General features: G+C 39.2%; 1 protein-coding gene across 3 annotated transcripts in view; it reads right to left on the reverse strand.

The window, feature by feature from the left end:
- Positions 1–23,439, reverse strand: part of RABGAP1L (RAB GTPase activating protein 1 like) — a 239,136-nt gene that overhangs the window by 189,891 nt on the left and 25,806 nt on the right. For all 3 annotated transcript variants that reach the window (XM_030454812.1, XM_030454811.1, XM_030454813.1), the window contains exons 8-11: positions 20,945–21,011; positions 19,717–19,819; positions 19,384–19,550; positions 12,261–12,405 (exon numbers count right to left, since the gene is read on the reverse strand). In XM_030454812.1, the coding sequence (XP_030310672.1) occupies positions 12,261–12,405; positions 19,384–19,550; positions 19,717–19,819; positions 20,945–21,011 (482 nt within the window). The remainder of the gene's footprint in view (positions 1–12,260; positions 12,406–19,383; positions 19,551–19,716; positions 19,820–20,944; positions 21,012–23,439) is intronic.

Below are 23,439 nucleotides of genomic sequence, written 5' to 3' on the forward strand. Positions count from 1 at the left end.
TGGACCTGTGCAAAGCATCCAACACTGCACAACATTCTGATCTCTAAACTGGAACAATATGGATCTGATGGATGGGCCACTCCTTGGATCAGGAACTGGCTGGGGCTGCACCCAAAGAGCTGTGATCAGTGGCTCAGTGTCCAAGTGGAGATGTGTGGTGAGTGCTGTTCCTCAAGGGCTGGTACTCACACCAGTGCTGTTCAACATCTCTGTCAGTGACATGGACAGGGGAACTGAGTGCACCCTCAGCAAGTTTGCTGATGACACCAAACTGTGAGGTGATGTCAATGGGCTGGAGGGAAGGGATGGCATCCAGAGGGATCTTGACAGGATGGAGAAGTGGGCTCGTGGAAACTGCATGAAGTTTCACATGAGCAAGTGCAAGGTTCTGCCTCTGGGGTGAGGCAATCCCATGCACAAACGCAGGCTGGGATGAGAAAGGATTGTGGACAGCCCTGAAGAGAAGGACTTGGGGGTAGTGGTGGACCCAGAAGCTTAATATGAGCTGTCAATGTGTATTTGTAGCCCAGAAAGCCAAGTGTGTCCTGGGCTGCATCAAAAGAAGCACAGACAGCCAACTGAGGGAGGTGATTCTCCTGTGTTCAATTCTGGAGCCCCCAGCATAAGAAGGACATGGAGCTTCTTGAGCATCTCCAGAGGAGAGCCACTAAAATGATCTAAATCACTAAAATGACTGGAGCACCTCCCCTATGAAGCCAGGCTGAGGAAGTTGGGGGTGTTGAGTACAGAGAAGAAGAGGCTCAGAGGTGACTTTCCAATACCTGAAGGGGCCTGCAAGAAAGCTGGGGCAGGAACTTTTTGCATGGGTGTGTAGGGAGAGTACAAGGGGCAATGGTTTAAAACTTGATGAGGGAAGATTTAGGTTAGACATTCCGAAAAATTCTTTCCTGTGAGGGTGGTAAAGAGACTGGAACAGTTTGCCCAGGGGAGTCTGTGGATGTCACCACCCTGGAAGTGTTCAAGGCCAGGTTGGATGGGGCTTTGAGCAATGTCATCTAGTGGCAGATGTCCCTACTGATGGCAGGAGGTATTCTGTGGTATTCTATGCAAAATTCTTCACAGTTCTTAAGGAGATCAGTGTTACATAGTGTATGTATGCCAGTAAGACAGTATCACAAAACTACAGTGCTTCAGCTCTGAAATTCTTTCATCTGGAAGGCTTAACAGTATTTGGAATGTATTATTCAGTTATATGTCAGAAAATCACAGGCCTTAATTAGAAATGCCATATGCTCCCTTTCAAAAGACACTAACGTCAAACTTCAAAATAGAACAGGGCAAAGGAGAGAGAATAAACAGCTTTTAAAATCTCTACTTTGTTTCCACTCTAAAAATTATTTACATATTCTAACCTGTGTAAACACTTAGATATAAATTAAGGAGAAGAAAAAAAAACAAAACAAAGCCATGGCAGGGATATTTAACCGCAGAAGTTCTTCTCTGAGGTGCACTTTTTTCCCACATTCTATAGCATCTATAAGCCAGCAGCATTAGTCAGAGCATAATTTTATCCACCCATAGTCTGCAAGGTGGATAAAATCCCCCACACATCCCTTCCTCTACATGTATTGTGTAGTTCTCCCTTCCTCCTTTTCTTGCCCTGACTTCTCAGTGCCCATCAACTGGGCAGTAAAACCTCATCAGAACAGAGGGATGGGACACAACTCAAGGGAGCAAACCTGAGGGGCTGGGTTGTAAATGTGTGTACACACAAAGAGCCTTTAAGAACACTTGCAGATGTACCAGTAAACCTCTCAGGTTTTACATTTGCTTGTTTTAAATTGTGATGTAATTCACAAAAAAAAAACCCAAAAAAACCAAAACACCACAATTTGTGGATGCCTCACAAACCAGTTTCCTGGATTTCAGTGTCTTCAAAGGAAGCCTGAAGGATCACACTTCCACAGCAAACATCACTCTGTATCTCTGAAGATCATCTAGACTGACTTCCTACTCCAAGCAGCTCTATTAGATCAGGTCACTCAGGGACCTGAGGAAGGTAATCTTGAACCCCTTTATGAAAGGAGGCTGGAGAATCTGTACAATCTGCTCCACTACTTGAGCATGGTCATGGCTAAAAGCAAACAAACAAATCCACCTTGCATCTGGTGTCTCTTGCCTCTCAGCCTATTACTGTGCACCTCCAAGGCCTGGCATCCACCTTCTGTGAATCTGCTGAGGCAGCAGTTGTACACACCAGGGAGATTCTCCTCTGCACATTTTCTTCTCCAGCCTGAACCAGAGTTCCCTTAACTCCTTCCTTGTACATCCAGTGCTGCTGGCATCTGGCCACTTTGGTGGCCTCCACTAGACTTGCTCCAGTATGTCAACATCTGTCTTGTAGCAGGGAGCCCAAAGATGGACACACTACCCAGACACAGTCTCAGAGATGATGATTAGAGGGGATGGATCCCTTCCCTGGACTGACTGCTAATACAGCCCAGAGTGTGCTTGGCCTTCTCTGGCAGCACATTGCTGACTTCAACTTTTTATTTGCTGGGATCTCCAGGTATTTTCTGCAACAGTCACTTTTTATCTGGCTACTCTCCAGCCTCTCTTGCCACTTGGGGTTATTCTATTGTGGATACAGACTTTGCATTTGCCTTTGCAAATTCAGGAGGTCCCTGTGAGTGCATTTCACCAGCCTGTCCAGGTCTCTCTGAGTAGGAGCCCTGCCACCCATCCTTACAGACCCCTTCCCCCAATTCTGTGCTGATCACAGACCTGCTGAGGGTGCACTCTGCCAAATCATGCAGGGAGTATGATTAATAAAAACCCTTAACAGCATTGATCCTAATACTGATCCTTGAAAGGTAATACTATGTGCTGTCTGCCAACTGAACTTTGCACTATTGATTAATTTCCTCGTGCCAGCAGTCCAGACAAACTTCTAGCCATATTATATTTCACTTATGCTGTCCCTACCTCATGGATTTAATAAGGACACTACAGGACATGGTGTTGAAGTCCCTGCTAAAAGCAAGGTATACAGCATCCACTGCCCATCCCTTGTCCACAGCACTGGTCACCTTGCCACAAGAAATAAAGAGGCTGGTCAAATGACTTGTCTTTCATAAATCTATGCTGGCCTTCATGTTTGTCCTTTACATGTTTAGAAACTATTTCTGGGAGTTACTTCTGTAACCAGTCCCATGGATTAACCTGGATCTTCCTTCATACCCAATGAAATTTGTTTGGTTTGTTTTTTTCTTTTGGGCACTTGCCATTTTCATGAGAAAAATATGGAAGCCTGCACAGGTATCACTTGGGTTGGGGAAGGCTCTCTGTGTGACATATATTGTATATATTCTGTTTTGTTAGTATGCCTACAAACAAACATAAATGTGTAAAGAAGGGGCCTCTTTCAAAAACCTGTAGGAACATTCAAGAACAAACTAAAAAAAGAATTAATCTAATTGAAAAGAAGATTGGCAGCCTATTGGATATATATAATTTTGTGCCTACTCCATTTAGAAACACTCATTACATAAATTATTCATTACATGAGCAGACTATTCACAATAGGACACAAAGAATTGTATTTTAAGAGGCCCAGCACTAACATTTATTATGTAATGATACTCCATTGATTAGGTTCAATTATAACTTTCCTTCAAAAAACAGGCTCCAACTTGCAGAAGCACAACTGTTGGTATGAAAGGCCTATTAGGGCTTTAGCAGCACCTTTAGCAAAATAAATTATGGCTCATTATTCTTGGGAACCAATAGTTTGGAAAATGCTTCCCACAGTGTCCCATCTTTGAGGTGGCAGAAGCATCCCTTTGGATTTAGGCTGATTCAGAAGAGCCTGAAAGTCTGATTTTAGTGGAAAACAAAACTGGAATTACAAGAGTTGCTATTGATATGAAATGTCACTAGTGGGGGGCATCAGAAACACTACTGTTTCTGGGGGCCAGGGAGGAGCATGAGGTTGGGGTTTTATTTTGTTTGGTTTTTAAATTAAAGTATTTGTAACCAATGAAGCACCACAGAAGACCGTGCCCTCTAGTCTTGCTGAGAGTTGCCTGGGAAAAGAGACCAACCCCCCCTGGCTCCAACCTCCTTTCAGGGAGTTGTAGAGAGTGATGAGGTCTCCCCTGAGCCTCCTCTTCTCCAGCCTGAACACCCCCAGCTCCCTCAGCCTCTCCTCATAGGATCTGTGCTCGAGTCCCTTCACCAGCCTGGTTGCCTCCTTTGGACCTGCTCCAGGACCTCAATCTCCTTCCTGAGCTGAGGGGCCCAGGACTGGACACAGGACTCAAGCTGTGGCCTCCCCAGAGCTGAGCACAGGGGCAGAATCCCTTCCCTGGACCTGCTGGCCACGCTGTTCCTGATCCAAGCCAGGATGCCATTGGCCTTCTTGGCCACCTGGGCACACTGCTGGCTCATGTTCAGCTTCCTGGCAATCCAGACTCCCAGGTCCCTTTCTGCCACTCTGTGCCCAACCTGGAGCTCCCCATGGGGTTGTTGTGGCCAAAGTGCAGGACCCAGCACCTGGCCGTGTTGAACCTCATCCCATTGGAATCAGCTCAACTCTCCAGTCTGTCCAGGTCCCTCTGCAGAGCCCTCCTGCCTTCCAGTTGATCCACACTTCCCCCCAGCTTTAAACAATACTGCCCTCTCTTCCACATTTCACACCAATTCCATAGCTACAGAGTTACTTTCCCAACAGGTTCACTTCCTACTATAGAAATCTACCAGATCACCTGAAATATGAAATATACCTTAAACAGTCAAACTAAGCTGGCAGTTGACAAAATAGACAAGTAAGGCAGAATAATAAACTGATGGTTCAAGCATTCAAGTAGATAAGTGAAGTACACCCTAAAGTGAGTAGAAATGCATGAATATGGCAGATACATAGAAATAGGTGGCATTTGAGCACTGAGGTGAAGAAGAAAAAAGGATTTTTAATGAGTTTTAATTGAGAAGCTGTTATAAGTGAACTACAGAGTAGGTGGAACTAAAGAAGAATATAGATGAAGCAGCCTGGAGGAGAAGGAAATTAGAGGTCATGAGGATAGGTGGGAATAGAATTAGAACACTTGACAAAACTAGAAGTTTGATTTTTAATGTAGAAGCAGCACAAAAATAACAGGAGAGCTGAAGTTGGCAGCATATTATCAGGGCAATAAGATATAGGTGTTACTGAGATGGAATTGCACGCATACAAGATAAAAGAGGACTGTGAGAAAGGCCACCAAAAAAAGCAAATTTCCACTTACAAGGTAACAGGGAATTACAGAGCATGAACTATAGTTCTGCCAGGAAAGACAGATTAAACAAAGATTAAGTCATGAAATTCATCCTAGTATTAAATAGGGTAGATTTTCAGGAAGGTCCAACTCAGTGCATTACAAAATGAAGACAAAAAGTTTTTTAAAAGCCTCCCAAGTAATAGTTCTGAAATTACAATCCTTAGTGTTATTTTCTAATTTAGAGGGAAGAGTGATAATCAGCAGGAAAATACAGATTTGTAAAGATGAACAAAGATGATTTGCATTGAATTCTGCTCACAGGAATCTTCTACTTACAAGGAAGCTACATAACTCACTTGAAGAAAAATAAGGGAGCTGCTGAAGTACATATAGAGAATTTAAAAAAAAAAAACCTGAATTCTTCACTACAAGCAGATCAGTAAGAGCAAAAAATAGCATTTCTATTTCTTATTCCTTTTTTAAGATACACAATGAGAATTATTCAAGCAAAAGCTAATACTGACAAGTCTCAAAATTTTGATTGCCTTGAGAACAGTTTGTAAATTTAATTACTTCTTTATATAACCAAAAATCCAGACCCCAAAGAACCCTACATTTGATGACACTGGAAGATGGTGGGACAGCATGGAATTAGATGTCTGTCTTTCACTCACTGCATACACACTTCACTCACTCCACACACATTACAAAGAAGCCTCAGCAAAATCTCAAAGTACCCACACTTCTACTTTGAAACAATCCTGTTGGTTGTGTGAAATGGATGGCCAAACCTGCTTTCTTCTTTCTAATACAATAAAAATTCCTGCATTTGAAAACAGATCTCTCTGAGAAGGTTGGTACCATCCTCCACTCTTCTGCTCCATCCCTTTGGGGCCTTGAGCAAAGCAAAGCAAAAAAATCCCTGATCTAGGGGAAGGTGTCCCTGCCCATGGAGAGGAGATGGAACTAGATCATCTTTTAGGTCCTTTCCAACCCAAACCATTCTCTGATCTTAGTTCTATGTCATACAGGTTTTACACAGGCCCTGCATTACTGTCATATTAAACATGAAAATTTTAAATCAAAACGAGCCAAAAAAAAAAATAAATAACCCCACAAAAAGAAACCTTAACTGTGCAACCAAATCTGAGTGTAGAAACATACAGAAAGAGATGATTTTCCCTTGTGTAGCATACACACAAATGGGCCATCATGATCTACCTAAATTTGATGTACATATGTTCTAAACCTTAATAAGAGTGGAGAAAAATCATCACTTCAGTTCAGTAGTTTTGCTCCCACACAGATGACAAAGCCAACTGAATGCTGCACAGTGGAGGTATTCTTGTAAATGTAAACATCTTCCACTTGTATTGTGCTCTCTGAAAACTGACAACTTTGAGAATATGCAGGAAAATCAATTATTAAATGCTGCAAGGATTCTAATACAATGCAAACCCTTACTCTGTATTAGCAATTTACAAATTTGTTGATTAGTATTTACTGCCATGTTTGATCTTATCAAATGGAAAAAAATTATAAAGCAACATTTTAAACACATAAAAATGATGTATCAGCCTGCATTTACTGAAAGTGCCATGGCAGTATTCAAGGCACTTTGATTATATATTACTTGGACATAATAAAATACCAGAAAGGTAATGACCAAAACTAGCAAAACAACCAATCTCACCATGAGATTAATAATTGCTAATATAATGTTGAGGAAAACTGTTAAGTCTTTTTATTCATCTTTCTATAAATGTGGTTAGATAAGGTAATTTTTTTTTTAAATTATGTGAAATATGAAATTATATGAAAATATCAGTGGTGCCTTGAGGCCACACAAAACCAGGGCACTCGTGACAACCCTGAGAGAATCCTCTAGCAGTAGTAAGTTCTCATTACTAATAAGACAACAACTCTGCAAATACTTTTCAAATTGCTTTCAAAGTACCACACTGTTAATTGGCAGAGAAGGAAAAAGCAACCACAACTGAACTAAACCATGCAAAACATTCAGAATAACCTGCAACCACTTCCAGATGAGATGTAATTTATGCTTTTGCATTACTGAAAAATGTCTGAAGTGGCAATGTAATATTTATCTAAGCTATAAAACCAGGATCAAAATCAAAGAAATGGATTTCACCTGTGTATCCAAGGAACTGAAAATTCCCTTAATCTGAAAGTAATTCTTCCCATCATTCTGCAATAATAAACCAAATGGATTCCCCTGGGTATTCAGAAGCTGCAGGACACAATTCTAGAATTATATTTTGCCTTGAACTCCACTGAGTCCATGTGAGCAATGGATTTCATCAAAGAAAGAATCCCTACCTAAAATATGTTCCCAGATGCACCTTGCAGGAGTTTATTGTGGACACTGTAGAGGAAGAGGGGAATAGAATATCTCAGAATAAGTCACACTCACTTCTTGAGGGCCTGGCAACCTAGGATACAGGACAAGTAAGAACCTAAGCATCAGAGAGGTGACTTTCCCTGTGCATCCATCTCCCTATAAGCCTGCAACAAAATAGAACCTTAAAACTTGCCATTTTTTCATTTCATTTCTAACCCTGCAATTTCATTACATATTTCTGTAACACACAGAAGTGATTCACATTCAAAACATTTCCAATTCTTGCTTTTGAACAGAAAGCCCATACTAGCATGAATAAATTTAAACAACTGCATCTATCAACAAGAACTGCTACCAGCCAGGGCATATTAAGGAAAGAGTCTTCTGCATTCAGCTGGGTTGGGGCTTTTTATGTACTAAAAAAGTGATTGTGGTTTTTCTTGCATCACAGAAATAGCTGCAGAAGTCAACAGAGTGCATTTATTCTATGATTTTTTTTTTTTAATGACTAAAGTTAACTTATAAGGCATGAAAAGAAAACTCATCTCTTACATAACTGCAGCCAAAGATACTTGTCTGAAAATAGCCACTAGCCAAATGACCTCATGAATTTAGGATTTATAGTTTTACTTCATATGGAGACAGCAGAATGACTCCAAAAGTGATTTAATTCATCTTTTTTAGGACCCACCAATATTACTCTGGATTGGATTAATACCACAAAAAAGTTCCTATGAATTAGATAAAGCTATTTTTTATGAAAACAGTTTATTATTTCCACACTACTTACATCTTTTACTCAGTCATCCTCATTTGTTCACACTATCCCTCACTGTAAACCCCTATTTTATCACAAAAGACTCTCAATAGCTGTAACAACTCCTATAAGAACACCTCCTCTATCCCTTTGCTTTTCTGAATCCAGGAAACAGCCTCTACCCACCTGCAACACTTGACACAGTATCCTAATTTAGTCTGATTGATCATTTAGTATTGCCCACTCCTTACCAACCACACACACCATCTTTTTGTGCTGACCAGTCCAAAATCCTCATATATCTATGAAGCTTTCAGGGTCCTGTACACTTTCATTTTTATTTTCACTGTCAAATTTCCCTGTCTCCACCTGAATTTCTGAATTTCTTGACATTCATTTTTGTGTTGTGTAGGATGCCTTCCTTTTTGTTCTTAGAGTTAACACAAACCAAAGGAGCACTGCAGTTCTGGAAGTCATTTTGAGAGTGTTCTAGAAGCAATTTAAAACTCATGCTCAGTAACTTCTTTTTAAAGACTTGCTAGGCATGTTATCTTTTATCTACCATCAACTGGCTGCTTCAAGATGTCTGCCAAACATCCCATGTTTACTTTGCATGGAATTTATGTACTGGAACAAGAGGTAGTAACCAGACACTTGGGACAACATAAAACTTCAGCCAAAAATTCTTCAGCTCATATTTGATCAGTTTAATGACTATTTTCTATTTACAGTGATCCTTAACATTGTTCTGATTCAAGAAGAACCTCAAATGAAGTTATCTAATATTCTCCTGAGATGCTGTATTATAGTTTAAAAAAAAAATAATTAAAATACTAGAGCCAAAAGAAGGTCATAACTTCACTTATGGTCTAAGCAAGCACTGCTGCTAAGAGAAGTCAACCTATTTTTCCCCTTCTCCTTTGTTACTTTTTTCTAAGAGGACATTTCCCCTGCGAATGCTTCTGCTGAAAAGCAATTTTCTCCAATCCTTAGGCTCCCACATGCAGCCAGCCACTTCACCCTGCCCTTTAGTAACATTGCAATGAAAGCAGCTTTGTCTTTTTTGAATAATGCAATATACAAAACATCACTTTGATGTTCCTAAAAGGAGAAATATTGGTCCAGCCAGTTGTGCACTGCACTTGGTTAAAAGGTACAAGTAAAAACGAAATATTAAAGAGTGTTAAATATTAAAGAATATTAACTTCTCTTATTGATAGAAATTTATACTTGGATCTGTTTTATTTGAACTCTTTCCTCATTATATATACTCCATTTTAAAATTATATTCTGAATTTAGTGTAAAACTCCATATCCAAGAGTGTACTCTACGTTCTAGGTTTTGACAAGTAATCATTAATATAAATATATTTTTTAAATTATTCTCACCAATGCATGAAACCTTAGATGGCTGGGTTGCCAGAGATACCTATTACATATTAATAATTTAATTAAAAAGTGAGGTTGAGCTGAACAATCTCTTGAGTAGCTACTGTACAATCTTTGCAAACATCTTAATTTTTGTACAGCTGTTCAGATGAAAAATAAAGTTAAAATGAGAAAAGAATATTAAAAGCTAAGGAAGTTCTGTAGGAAATGTATTATCTCAATTTTCTATATGGGTTGCTGCCCACTGGAAAGGGAGCACATTTATAACCAGCATAGTAATTATTTTAAATTACTGTTGGAAGAGGGGTGGGGCTGGAAATCATGTTTGGCCTTTCACTAAATGAAGAAGAATATGGAAAAAAATGCCTCTTTCTTTTGAACATTTTTATTCATAAACCCCATGACATAAGATATCCCATCGAGTTGTGTGTATGCACACACAGAGTACACAGAAATCAGGTAGGGCACAAATGAGACATGCATTCTTATACAAACAAAGCTGCAGTGGGTAATGCTTCTGAAGGAAATTAAATAATATTCTGTAGGCATGTAGGATATAAAGGAGGATATAAAAAATACAGATAACATAATAGTCCTCAGTATAATGGGAACAGCACCCTATCAAATAGTAAAGTCCTTATAATGCACACCTGTCTTAGTCAGGTTGCAAGCAGAAAAAAAAAAAAAACCTACATGGCCAGGTAGCTACCATCCTTAACATAAAAAAAAAAAGAAAAAGCCTTCTTCCAATGCTAAGACAAAACATTGTAAACTCAAGGGTTTTTTTTTCCATCATCATAATTAGTACCCTGAAAAGAAAAAGAAAGAAAAAGAATGAGGAGATGTATTTAGAACAACTGCAAATGACTCATTTAACCTGCATATCCACAAGGACAGATAAGTTCTAGGCAGATAACTCTAAATGCAGTTTCCATGAGAACAGTCACATCATGGTATTTTTAATGTCCTCTCTTAGGAAGTAATCCACATTTAAAATACGGAAACTTGCATTAGGAAGCTAAAGCAAAGTGAACTTCAGTTCATATCCCAGTGGAATTCTTTTACACTGTAATAAAATAAAGCCATTCTAGAATAGTACCAAGAGGATCATGTCCACATTATTAGTAATGGTGCTATATTCATCAAATTCTGGAACAGTGCTTTACTTTTCCCAGTAAGAAGCAATATGAAATAAAGTAACCAAGTAATTACATAAACCCTATCATATTGAACAAGCTCAAGAAACTTGAACATTGAGCAAGGAAAAGAACACCCATAGATGCTGAACTACTCTGTAGTTGTACCACAACACCCAAAGGTCAAATGCTGAAGTAATTCTTGCTATGATCAGTAAAGCCATCCTAGATGTCAATTAAAAAGAAAAGAGAAAATAGCATTTTTAGTACTCAAAAGTGGTACTTGATAAAAAGGAGGGAATAACAGTGAAAGTCAATGTCTGGTCTACTCCCTCCCACACGTGAGCACAGGTTTCCAAGTCACCAAAGAGCCATGGTTTTTGTATGCCTGGTGTCAGCTGGGATATGGAGGGGGTTTTGTTTGTAACTGGAAGCAAATAAAAATGGAATCATACCTGTCTTTTCCTGACTTTGTAATTACAGGGATCTGATTGGTACTGGATAAACTAATATCCAACTACTTACCTGGAAGTAAGAATCAAGCAGGAATTCTGCCACTGTAGTAAATAAGATTTTTTTTTGTATTGACAGAATGGTGCAGAAATCTGCCAAATAACTTCATAAAACTATCGTGAGCTCTGGTAGGTCAGATATCCAGATCAAAAAGGCAGACAGAAAACCTAGGCTGAGTGGTATAGGCTAACCCTCAGAGTAAAAAAAGACCACAATAGGCCAAGGGCCTTCAAACAAACTAAAAAACCTCATATTAAAAAAAAAAAAACCACCAGTGGGAAAGGCATTGAAGAACTGTCAGCTTTGGAAGCAGCAGGCAAATTCACAATGTCCATAAACTCAGCAAGCCCCAACATGATCCCCAACTGAACCAGGAGATATTTTGATAATCTCTAGTTATAAATGAGGAAAACCAAATCACACTCTAAGCAGCCAGCTTGGGGGTAGGGGAATTCCCTTTATGAGTATGTTTGGGGTTTTTTTGTTTTTTTTTCTTTCCAACCAGCCATTGAAAGCCTGACATTTAAAAGGCCAGTCCAATGCTGTCCTTTAGGAGCACATTCAAGGCAATTTCTTCTGGTCAGAAGAAAATTGCTCTAGGAAAGGTTTTCTGCCTGAGAGGCAGAGCACCAGTGCAGCAAGGAGTAGAACACTTTTAAGCAGAAATTAAAAATGTCTGTTGCTGCTACTGGGAGAATTCCAAATAATGGGTGGGTAGAAATGCCATTTCTAAAAGAAATGCTGCTAGTAAAAAACTATGCCTGCTTTTGTTGTCAAAAACAACACTGCATTTCTTAAAGACACAAACAGGAAGAATAAGATCAGTAAATGAACAGCAGATATATAATAGTACTATCCATGGGAATTCTAATACAAATTCTTACCTTCTTCTGCCTCATCCTCCTGGGATGACACGGGTCCTCCTCCACTTGTTGGGCTGACCAATTCCTCCTCTCTTGCAGATTCTCTTTGTAGACTGACAACTTCATAAATTGCATCCCCAGCATTTGTGTGGCTTTTTCCTTCAGACTAAAACAAATTAAGTGCATGTATTAGGTTTCTCACTGGTGATAAATACTGTTTTAATAGTATGTCAAAACCAAAGCCAAACATACATAAATAAGTCTCCTAACAAGGCTAAACATTAGTTCAAGCAAGGCTGCATTAGATTTCTCTGCAATGGCTCACACAGACTGGCAGTGACTAACAGCTGAGTCTTTAAATTTTATAAAACTGCATTTCCAAAGCTACCTCTTAACAACCATTTTTATTCTTCAGAATAATGATTTAAATAAAAGCTTTCCAATTTAAATATGGCTGTAAGGAGATGAGGTCAAAGAAAAACCACAGCATAAGAGGAGAGAATAAACAAAAAAATAAGCAAGAGTAGTTCACATGACAACAACAACAGCCAAACATCTCAGGGGAAAAAAAAAAGTTAAGAGCTTTTAGTAGGACTAAAGAAGAAAAATACATCCTGCTTTTTGAAAGCTGTGAACAGTTAGAAGCTCCTTATAGTGTTTAACTCATTCAAAAAACATAAAAATTAACTTTACTTCCAGAGTTTATAACTTGTAGAATATTCCTTTCCACGGGGAAATGTATTGGCTGTACCCAGCTACAAAATGTGTGTTTGCAGCCTATGATTTATTTATCTCTTACTTTATATGTGAATGTGTTGTGTGTGTGTCTGCCTCTGTGTCTATGTGTATGAATCATAGAAAAATGTATAAATCCTGTATCTCCCAATCTAACAGATGAATTAGATTGGAAATTTGAGTGTGGTATCTGTAGCAATGTACATTTGAGGTGTCCTGGTTTGGGCCAGGATAAAAGTAATTTTCTGTCTTGTACCTTTGCTTTTAGCTAAGTTTCTTGTAAGCAGTTGCACTTGCTGAAATTAATAGTAAGTTTCTCAGACAGTGTGTGCTTCTAGGACTGATAACACTTGATGTTTATAGTTACTGCTAGAGCCTGGTGTGCAGAGCCAAGGACACTGCTCAGCTCTGAGGAAAACTTTTACCCTCCAGAAGGAATAAAGAGGTCCCACCTGCAGCCTCCTTTGGGGAGGAACAGTCAAGATAGATGCCAGAATTGACCAGAGGATTCCATCCCATACACCTCATACTCAGTATAAATTTGAGGGATCACGAGGGACAAGCTGGATTTCCTGATTTCCTGCTTTCCTTCCTTCACCCGGCATCCTGGAAGGATTCCATCCATTCCTCTGCCTGTGGTCCTGATCCGTGCCAGCCCATATCTGTGTGTTCCTGCCTCCAGTTCCCAACTGCTGCTGACCCCAGGATTCCAGCCTGGACTTTCCCAGGGCTGCCCTGGAGCCTCGGTGGTGACATGAGAGTTATTGGGGGGAAAGGGGGAGGAATGTGGTTTCCATTTTCCTGTATATTTGGATATATTTAGTAATTTTTCCTATTTATCATTACTGTTTCATTAAAGTTGTGTAGTTTAGTTTCCAACCCATAAGTCTCTCTCCTTTATTCTCTCTCCTTTCTTTATCAAGGAGGAGAGAGAGACTAATAGAGAGCCTCTGTTACTTGGTTTAATTGCCGGGCCGGTGTTAAACCCTGACATGAGGTCAGAATTTTTTCAGTGAAAAGCATTTTGTCCTGTAAATGCCATTTTTGTCCCAAAGCTGTCTTTAGGAATGTGATAACTTCCAATGCCAACTACCTCAGAAGTTGGGGGACCAGGAGGAAATTGTTTCTCTTTTTATTTCAAAGCTGGAAGTTTCCTGCTTACTGTCTTTCATTTTATATGGACTTCCACAGGAAAAAGGAAGCCTCACTTTAAGCACTGGATACAAGGTTGGAAGTTGCAAAATACATGGAGTATTAATTTCTCCTCTGAGTTACAGTTTTGAACAGTTATTATTCAGTGACATGTAGTGATTTATATATGTGTAGAGAACTGCATAAAACTGCAAACTAATGATTGTATTAAATGAACCATCCCAAAACATTATGATAATTTGTTCTTTGTGCATTTTGCCTTCAGTTAAAATAATGTAATTTCTTGACCATATTGAAAACATCAAATTAACCATGAAAGAGGAAAAGAACACTATTCCACTAAGAGAATATTAGATTTGTTTAAAGAAAAATAGAAAAAAAATGTTGGAAGACTCCAGGATAACTTTTCTGGAGGTGCACATAAACTGCTGAGCAGCATTTGCAATTTCAACAAGCTGGAGAAATTATGCAGGTTGGTAGCTCAAAAAAGGACTGACTGAGCTGACACAATATGAATTATTTTAGACTGAGAAAACTTTCCTACTGCATATTAAATTAATCATTCAGATTTGCTTCTATAAAAGCTGACACTCCCTGGAAGCAGTAGCTCCAATTATCAGCTGGTTTTGCTGACTGAACTTCTCATGAAGTTGTCTTAATGAACTTCAGGGTGTTCAGCATTTTGCAACATTTAGCAGGATGATATAAGAGCCATTATCTCATTTTACTCTCACAGAACACCACTACCAAGTAAGTACAAAGTACTTGGTTAAATCAATCAACTATTGATGCCACCAATACTATTAATCCTTGCTATCTACAGCTTTTATTTTTTAGGGTGTAAGGCATAAGGTATGATGGATTTTGTTGTATGATAGAAGAATTAGAAATCTGCAGCTTCTTGTTAACCCGTCTCTATTAAATGGTCTCTTTCTAAAGGAAGCATTTGCTATCTACAGGAAACCACCTTTACAAGGAGCATGTTCTACTGATGAATCATAGAATCATAGAATTGGCTGGGTTGGAAGGGACCTCAGAGATCATCGAGTCTAACCCTTGAACCACCGTTGCGGTTGCTAGACCATGGCACTGAGTGCCACATCCAGTCTCTTTTGAAATATCTCCAGGGACAGAGAATCCACTACTTCCCTGGGCAGCCCATTCCAATGGCTGATCACTCTCTCAATAAAGAAATTCTAATATCCAACCTAAACTTCCCCTGGCACAACTTGAGACCGTGCCCTCTTGTCTTGTTGAAAGTCGTTTGTGTGTGAATAACCAGCAATAGATAGGCAGATAGAACAATCCTAAATTATACAGCCACATTGATGTCATTCCTTATATGAGCACCTCACCAATCTCAGTTCAGATTATTACTTCCATCTAAATCCTTCCGCTGAAAGGTTCTGATTTTCTTCTGATGATGCAAGCATGTCCCATTTACCCCTTGGGGAAAAATGCTATTTCACTGCTCATGGCCTTTCAGAACACCAGTAATGGATGTGGATGCTTCCTTACTAAAATGGGCAACTGTCTGAAACAGGGCAAGTCTAAAGTCTCCTGCCAAGGGCTCTGCATGCCAGAAATCAGAACTGGGCAGACAGCTTCCATGAATTTCTCCAACACTTTACATTTGCACAATGACTGATACCATTACTGTCATGATTTTACATCAGAATGAATTATACCACAAGACTGTCCTGTGATACCTGTGGAATAATTACAATAACTGATAGAAGTGACTTAGATTATATTTGTATTTTTAAGGAAAGGTACAGCATTTGGAGCAAGTGGAACATGGCTACTGTACCATGACTACCTTAGACATTGGCATTATCAGGGGTACTCAAGTGTGCTAGCTCCAAGAGAAAGTGCATGGAGAGCAGAGTGGAGATGCTGCAGCCACACTCTGTGGCAACAATACCAAATAATTGCACTTTTGAAACCCTAGGCCAACAACCTTGACACCCTTTGACAAAATGTTGTCCTTAAGGTGAAGTTTGTTCATTATAACCTCATTATAATACAAAAGCAAACCTCCATTCCTAAAGCTACCCACCTCCAAGGTGCAACCACCCCTCACTGAGCCTGCACACTGAATTTTCTCTAGCCTATACCTTTAAATGCAAAGCAAGAGAATTTTGCACCAACCATAACAAAGCTACTCTTGACTAAAGTCCCTCAAGCTCCACCTGTCAGCTAAAATAGTATAAAAATAGCCAATAGGGAAGATACCACTGCAGGGATAACCTGACTTCTGAGACCAGCTGACAGGCTGAGTCTCCCTTCTCCTGCTTTGGGACCCCTTTGGGTGAGATTTAAACACTCAACTGGATTGGGTGCCTCCCCAGGAATTATATGAATCTCTGTGGAGTCTCTTTAATAGTATAAATCTCTACAAGATCACTCTTTTGCATGGTTTTGGACTGAGTACCCCACCTTGGGAATTAGATGCATTTTTGACAGATTGGTGCCCCTGGGGAATCTCTAAAGAGCTTCTTTCTCTTTGTGTGTTTTTTTGGCCAAGCTGTATTACTTGTAACCTAGGAATTTTGCACGTGCTTTGCAGACAGTAAATTTATCATCAGCAATCCAGAGAACTTGAGTACTGTTGCTTTAATAAACCACACTATTTACTAATCTGGTGGTGAAAAACCTTACTGAGCCCAACTGAATTGTGGTGTGTGGCTGTGATAGTTCCTATTAAACAGGACTGGATGGGCAGCATGTTGTTAGTAGTGCATCCAGACCCTTGTTTTCTGGCCTAATAAAGATAAATTTGCCATCACTCAGCATCTAAAAGCCAAGCAGCCCCCAGCTCCTCCAATATCTGAGGGTCAGTTGGATTGTGAGGGGGTTTATTTTCTGCCAAATTACTTTATTCCTTTTAATGCAACAATACCACACGTTGTCCTGTGTAGAGGAGCCATCTATCTTTTGAGCCAAGGCTTTTCCTATTAATCCAGTGTTACATGACCTATAATCAGCTTAAGCTCAACTGCTTTCTCCAGAAGTTCACCAATGACTGACCCCAGGGCCATCTGCAAAGTTATTTTCCAAGGAGTAAGGATGCCCTGAGGTACAGCATCTTTCAGAGGCAACTGCAGGAACAGCTACTGCAAAACAAACTGTCCAACTTATAATTGACTAAATAAAGACTTGCTGCAGGTCAAACAGAGATTCTGCCATCCATAAGCAGGACTTCAATCTTGCAGAAATACCACAAAGATTAAAAGAATTCCTTTTGCAAAAATCTGTGGAACAGTTCTTTAGAATTCTACAGCAGGAAGCAATGAACATGTTTCTTCAGGGAGAAGAGGCACATGAGGATCACCACATTATAAGTAGTGAGACAGACAAAACAGAAAATATCCATATTACTCAATTAAAAACAATGCAGTTGTGCATGATTTAAATGGAAAGCTTAACTGATTACAGATAAGTACCAGACAGCTGAGTGTTATAATTTCAAATGTATTATCTACATTTTAAATTTCAGGAAATTCTTAACATCTGCCTATACCAGTTGGTTTTCTCAGATTTTCTTACATTCTAATTTACCATTTGCATGAGATTGATTTACTAAGAATCAAAACACAGCTACACGTTCACCATGCAACATCAGCATAGGTTGTTGGGTTTTTTTCCAGACCTATTACAGTATCCCACAGGAAGATGACAATTCAAATACTAACACTAGGCTCAGCAAGATTAAATCAGTGCACTTTGGTTTCATTAGTCAAATCTGATGAACCACTATTCCAATGTGAATTATGCAGTTAGGCTCTGCTGTTCACTTTCTGCACCAAAGCTACAACACAAAGCTCTGGAGAAAGCAGGTCAACAGCCCCTGCAGGAGGATGCAGTTATTCACCATCCTACAATGACCATATTACACTTTTCTGGCATTGGGTGAGGTACACAAAATAAACTATTAAACAAGAGTTACCAAATATCATCTCTCATTGCTTGAGGAAGAAAAGCACAGGACTGGGAAAGCTGACACAGAGGGAATACACAACTATGCGTTAAGCTTCATCTTAACCACTTCCTCTCTCTATAGAGCCAAGCAGTGTCTGTATGACTTGACTGAACAGCCAGACTCCAAGGGAGTAACAAACTGAAATACTTCACAGAAGAACTTGCTAACAATGGTTATTTCTTTACTGCTAGTTGAGTATTTCAAAAGGCTACAATCAGCAGCAAGAAGTCACCCAAACAATACTAACTTCATAAACCACTGCAAAAATGCCCTTAACCTCATATTTCAAAGGAGCCTGGGATCACTGAAGGACAAGAACACAGTTAATTTTATACCCTCATCAACAGCCACAGGAGTAGAAACATGGCAACTTCTCCATACTTATTTTTCCAGATAATCCTTCTAAACCCCTCCTTTTGAAAACATGGAAAAATCCACCTTCTAAGACATTTTGAAAAAAAAAACAAACAAAAAACAAAAACAGTAATAACTTAACTCTTTTAAACCTCCACATAAGGTTTATTTGCCTTCAGTTGATTATATCCTTACAGCCACCTATCTTCAAATCTTGAACCTCATGAGTAGCCAGGATTTCCCCTTGCTGCATATTAGTTGATTTTACAGTGAACAGTTATTTTCCAATTCTACCAGTAAAATAGACTTGCACACAGATGAGACAGTATGAAGATACACAGAATTCAGTATGTAGGTTTAAAATTCTTTAAGCCCACAAAGCAAATGACTTATGACTCATTATAATTCAGTTTACAAAGGCACTGAACATTTACATATGCTGCTTAACCATTATGCATTGGAGCCAGGGGGGGGGTTGGTCTCTTTTCCCAGGCAACTCTCAGCAAGACAAGAGGGCAGGGTCTCAAGTTGTGCCAGGGGAGGTTTAGGTTGGACATTAGAAAGAATTTCTTTACTGAGAGAGTGATCAGCCATTGGAATGGGCTGCCCAGGGAAGTAGTGGATTCTCTGTGTCTGGAGATATTTCAAAAGAGACTGGATGTGGCACTCAGTGCCATGGGCTGGGAACTGCAGCAGTAGTGGATCAAGGGTTGGACCTGATGATCTCTGAGGTCCCTTCCAACCCAGTTGATTCTATGATTCTGTTCTATGATTCTATGATTTAAGGATCTCAGCAATAAAGGATTAGAAGAAACAAACTACTGAGGTGCAGGTGCCATGCTAACTCTCAGACAGGCCAAACTGGGACATACATAAATGCTCCTGGCAGCAACTTTTCTTTAGAAAAAAAATATACTGTACCTGTTTTAGCTTCATGTAAAAAGTTTCTGTGAAGGTCTTCCTGCTGAAGTACCAGAAGCGTTCATTGGCAGGATACACACGCACAACAGTCTCCAGCAAAAACCTGACTGGCTCTACCACTTCAGTGACAACCATGTCCACTGCCACAGTCATGAATACACGTTTATCTACAAGAGAAAAATAAGTAACATACAGAAAAATTAGCCAAAGTTCAAGTTTGACTCAAAACATAATGGTGGACATACTCAGACACATGCACCATGATTTCCAGGAGAAAATACACACACCAAACCCATGTCAGGTAGAACAAATGTACAAGTTTGAATGAATTACCTTTAGGAGTTTCTTCATTAAGTACTAGAAACATGGGTGCATTAGGATTCCACATTCCAGTAATTACATAAGCCTTCCCATCAGAACTCTTTCCCATAGATTCCTAAAAATAAAAACATACAGGATTCTGTTAGGTTCTTGGTTTGAGAGCAAGAGGCTGAGCATGGGGAGGAGAAACAGTTCTAGAAACTGGAGAGTAAAATTATGTTTGCCCTAGAGAACACAATCTAAATAAAAAACATAAAATAATGGATTGAGAGAAGGTACAGGGAAATGGAAGTGAAAAAAGAAACATAAGAAGAGAAAAAACATTTTTAAAGAAACTGAAGACAAAATAGTTTATTAACATATTTTTAATGCTTATTACAAGCATGAAAACCTAGTAAGAAATCTGCTACTTCAGTTTTTGAGCAGCTGAGGTGGCTTTGAGGAGAGGATGAGTTAAAAGAGACTTCATAAAATTGAACTGCTTCACAATATACAGAGAAATGGTCCAGAAAATATTTTTTCCCACTCTGCAATCATATCTTTGCCATTTTTTCCTGACGTACTCAGGCATGGACTCACATTTGTAAATTCCAATACACTGGAACTTGAGATCTAAACCCCCAAATTTCAGGACAGTATGCAAATCAAGTCAAAAGAGCCACATATGTTAAAAATTAATAATTACAATTCCTCTTTATCTCTTAAAACAATCTTATGCTATACATTTGTTACTCCTAGAAATACTCCTTCTAGATCCCCTCCAGGGATGATGATTCCACCACCACCTTGGGGACCCTGTGCCAGGGCCTGACAACCCTTTGGGTGAATAAATTTCTCCTAATTTCTCCCATCTAAACCTCCCCTGGCACATCTTGAGGCAATGTCCTCTTGTCCTGATTGCTTGTTACTTGGAAGAAGAGACCAATCCCACCTTTCTACAACCTTCTTTTAGGAGCTCATGGAATTATTTGCTCTAAGATTTTAGAAAATGTGCTTAACACAATACAGAAAATTCAGTTATTTCTAACAACCATCTGTTCACCAAATAAATGAAAACCAGATCACATAGATTTTGACATAAATTAAAATGTTGTGTCCTTTGTATATCACAACTTTGTATCTAGTTTGAAGATACAAACCCCAGGATTTAAGAAACAAAAACCAAACATGTGAGAGGTTTGTTTTCTTTATTTTTTAAGAACCACTTCTATCTCAGTAAACAGATAATTAGAGGTATTACCATGTCTAGTAAGTGCATGTCACTGTTCTTCACATTTCGTCCAGGGCTCAGTAGCATCCCAAAGCATCTGTGAAGTTTATTTAACATTTTTTTTAAAAAAAAAAAAGACACACAGAGACAAAAAGACATAAAAGATAGATACTAGCTTTTCAAAATACTTTTTTTTACATGATGGTACATATTTTCTTGAACATAATGGCACAGCCACCTACTGCTTCTAATTTAAGGAAAATCTTTCTTAGTAATTTTTTGTTAGTGTTATGACAACACTGAGGAAACATCACAATATATATTACAGAAATGCAATTAAATTATTTTCCAGACTGAGGAATTACTGGAATTACTCTCTGCCTGTGAACAACCAATTATTCTCAAAGACAATTTAGAATATTGAGCCTAAAGATACCAAGAATTCCTGTACATTAGTGATGCAGATTGGCAAGATTAAATTCACTTTCTCCCCAGGCCATTTTAAACATTTTTTTTCATATAATCACATGAAAAATTACAAATTCACTCATTCTATCACCTATAATGTCACCATCATGTAGCATCTGGGCCCCTTAAAAAGCCAATCCAATTTGCTCAAATTTTAGACTTTCATTCTTCATTTTTTAAAACTGATCTTTCTATTATAAAGGGTCTTGGATTCCAGAAACCCCATCCACAATAAACAAGTGTTCTTGGTATTTTTAACAATAAAAACAATTATAAAAAGAAACGTTTTAAAACATTCAGACTGTTGAACTTTCTGAATGTGGAAGGTACAAATTAGAGGCTGAAGTTTCAGCAAATCATCTTTATCTTTCTCTCCTATAAAGTACTCCACTATGAATAAAAAAAATACTGAACAGAATTATGTATGCCTAACACAAGCTGCAAGCTGTTTGCACAGACTTTTAAAAACATTAGATATCAAATGAGAAAACAATAACAACTTGAAAGTAATTGCATCATGAAATTTATGGAAAATTTGGGTTTCATTTTAGAGTGTTTTGCTTTGAGAATTTTTCTTTAGCACAGCTCAGTTCTCTAATAATCAGCCAGGCTGCCTCTTATCACTGACTCTCAGAACAACTTAAACTAGAAGGGATCTCTATAAGCAATCTGACCCAACCCTCTCCTCAGAAAAGGATGAGTTTGGCCTCATTCAACACAGAACTTGAAGGAAAGGAACTTGGGTCCACTGACTCTAATCCTACCCCTCTGTAGCTCCTGGAAGAGTCTGGCTCTTTTTCATCCATACTTCCCCACCAAGTATTTGAATGCACCAGGAAGAGCCTCCCATTCCCACCTTCTCTAAGTCTGAACAGTTCATAGAATCATAGAATTGGCTGGGTTGGAAGGGACCTCAGAGATCATCAAGTCCAACCCTTGAACCACCATTGCGGTTGCTAGACCATGGCACTGAGTGCCACATCCAGTCTCTTTTGAAATATCTCCAGACACGGAGAATCCACTACTTCCCTGGGCAGCCCATTCCAATGGCTGATCACCCTCTCCGTGAAGAAATTCTTTCTAATATCCAACCTAAACTTCCCCTGGCACAACTTGAGACCCTGCCCTCTTGTCTTGTTGAAAGTCGTCTGGCAAAAGAGCCCAACCCCCCCCCTGGCTCCAACCTCCTTTCAGGGAGTTGTAGAGAGTGATGAGGTCTCCCCTGAGCCTCCTCTTCTCCAGCCTGAACACCCCCAGCTCCCTCAGCCTCTCCTCATAGGATCTGTGCTCGAGTCCCTTCACCAGCCCAGTTGCCTCCTTTGGACCTGCTCCAGGACCTCAATCTCCTTCCTAAACTGAGGGGCCCAGAACTGGACACAGGACTCAAGCTGTGGCCTCACCAGCGCTGAGTACAGGGGCAGAATCACTTCCTTGGACCTGCTGACCTTCTGTCATAGGGGCAACACACTTACTGAAATGTAAATTTAGATTTGTTCAGCAAACATAAATTGTAAAAGATTAGCTGAACATCCATAGCAATGAAGACAGAATAGTTTCAATCCACTCAGGCACAACACTGCATTAGGAACATAGATATAATAACAATTACCATTCCAATAATGATATTAACTGCAAACGTCTTAAGATGTGCACTTACTACACCATCTCTTAAGTTTGCCCCATTTATGTTTGGGTATGTAATTTCCATTTTCTACCTCTACCTACAGTTACTGAAAATGGTAACTTACATCTACACAGGTATATTGCCTGTATCTTAAAAAAAAAATCAGTGGTAAATTAAAGAGTAGACAATTTTGATTTATCTCTATATAGCATAATGCAGTGCCACATAAAGCACCCAAGATAAACAAGATGCTAAGATTTACACTGAACCATACAAGGAGGCTTCTCTGCAAGACTAATTAGACCAGGCAGAACATTAAGAGTATTACATTTTCTTCCTGAGGTAGAAATAACACTGAGGACTCTGTAATTTATAATAGTAAAAGGATTCTGGTACAACTTCTAGCTTCTGATACACCTGCTAAAGAGAACTG

The sequence above is a fragment of the Calypte anna genome, chromosome 8 (genome assembly GCF_003957555.1).
Source record: "Calypte anna isolate BGI_N300 chromosome 8, bCalAnn1_v1.p, whole genome shotgun sequence".
NCBI classification, from domain to species: domain Eukaryota; kingdom Metazoa; phylum Chordata; class Aves; order Apodiformes; family Trochilidae; genus Calypte; species Calypte anna.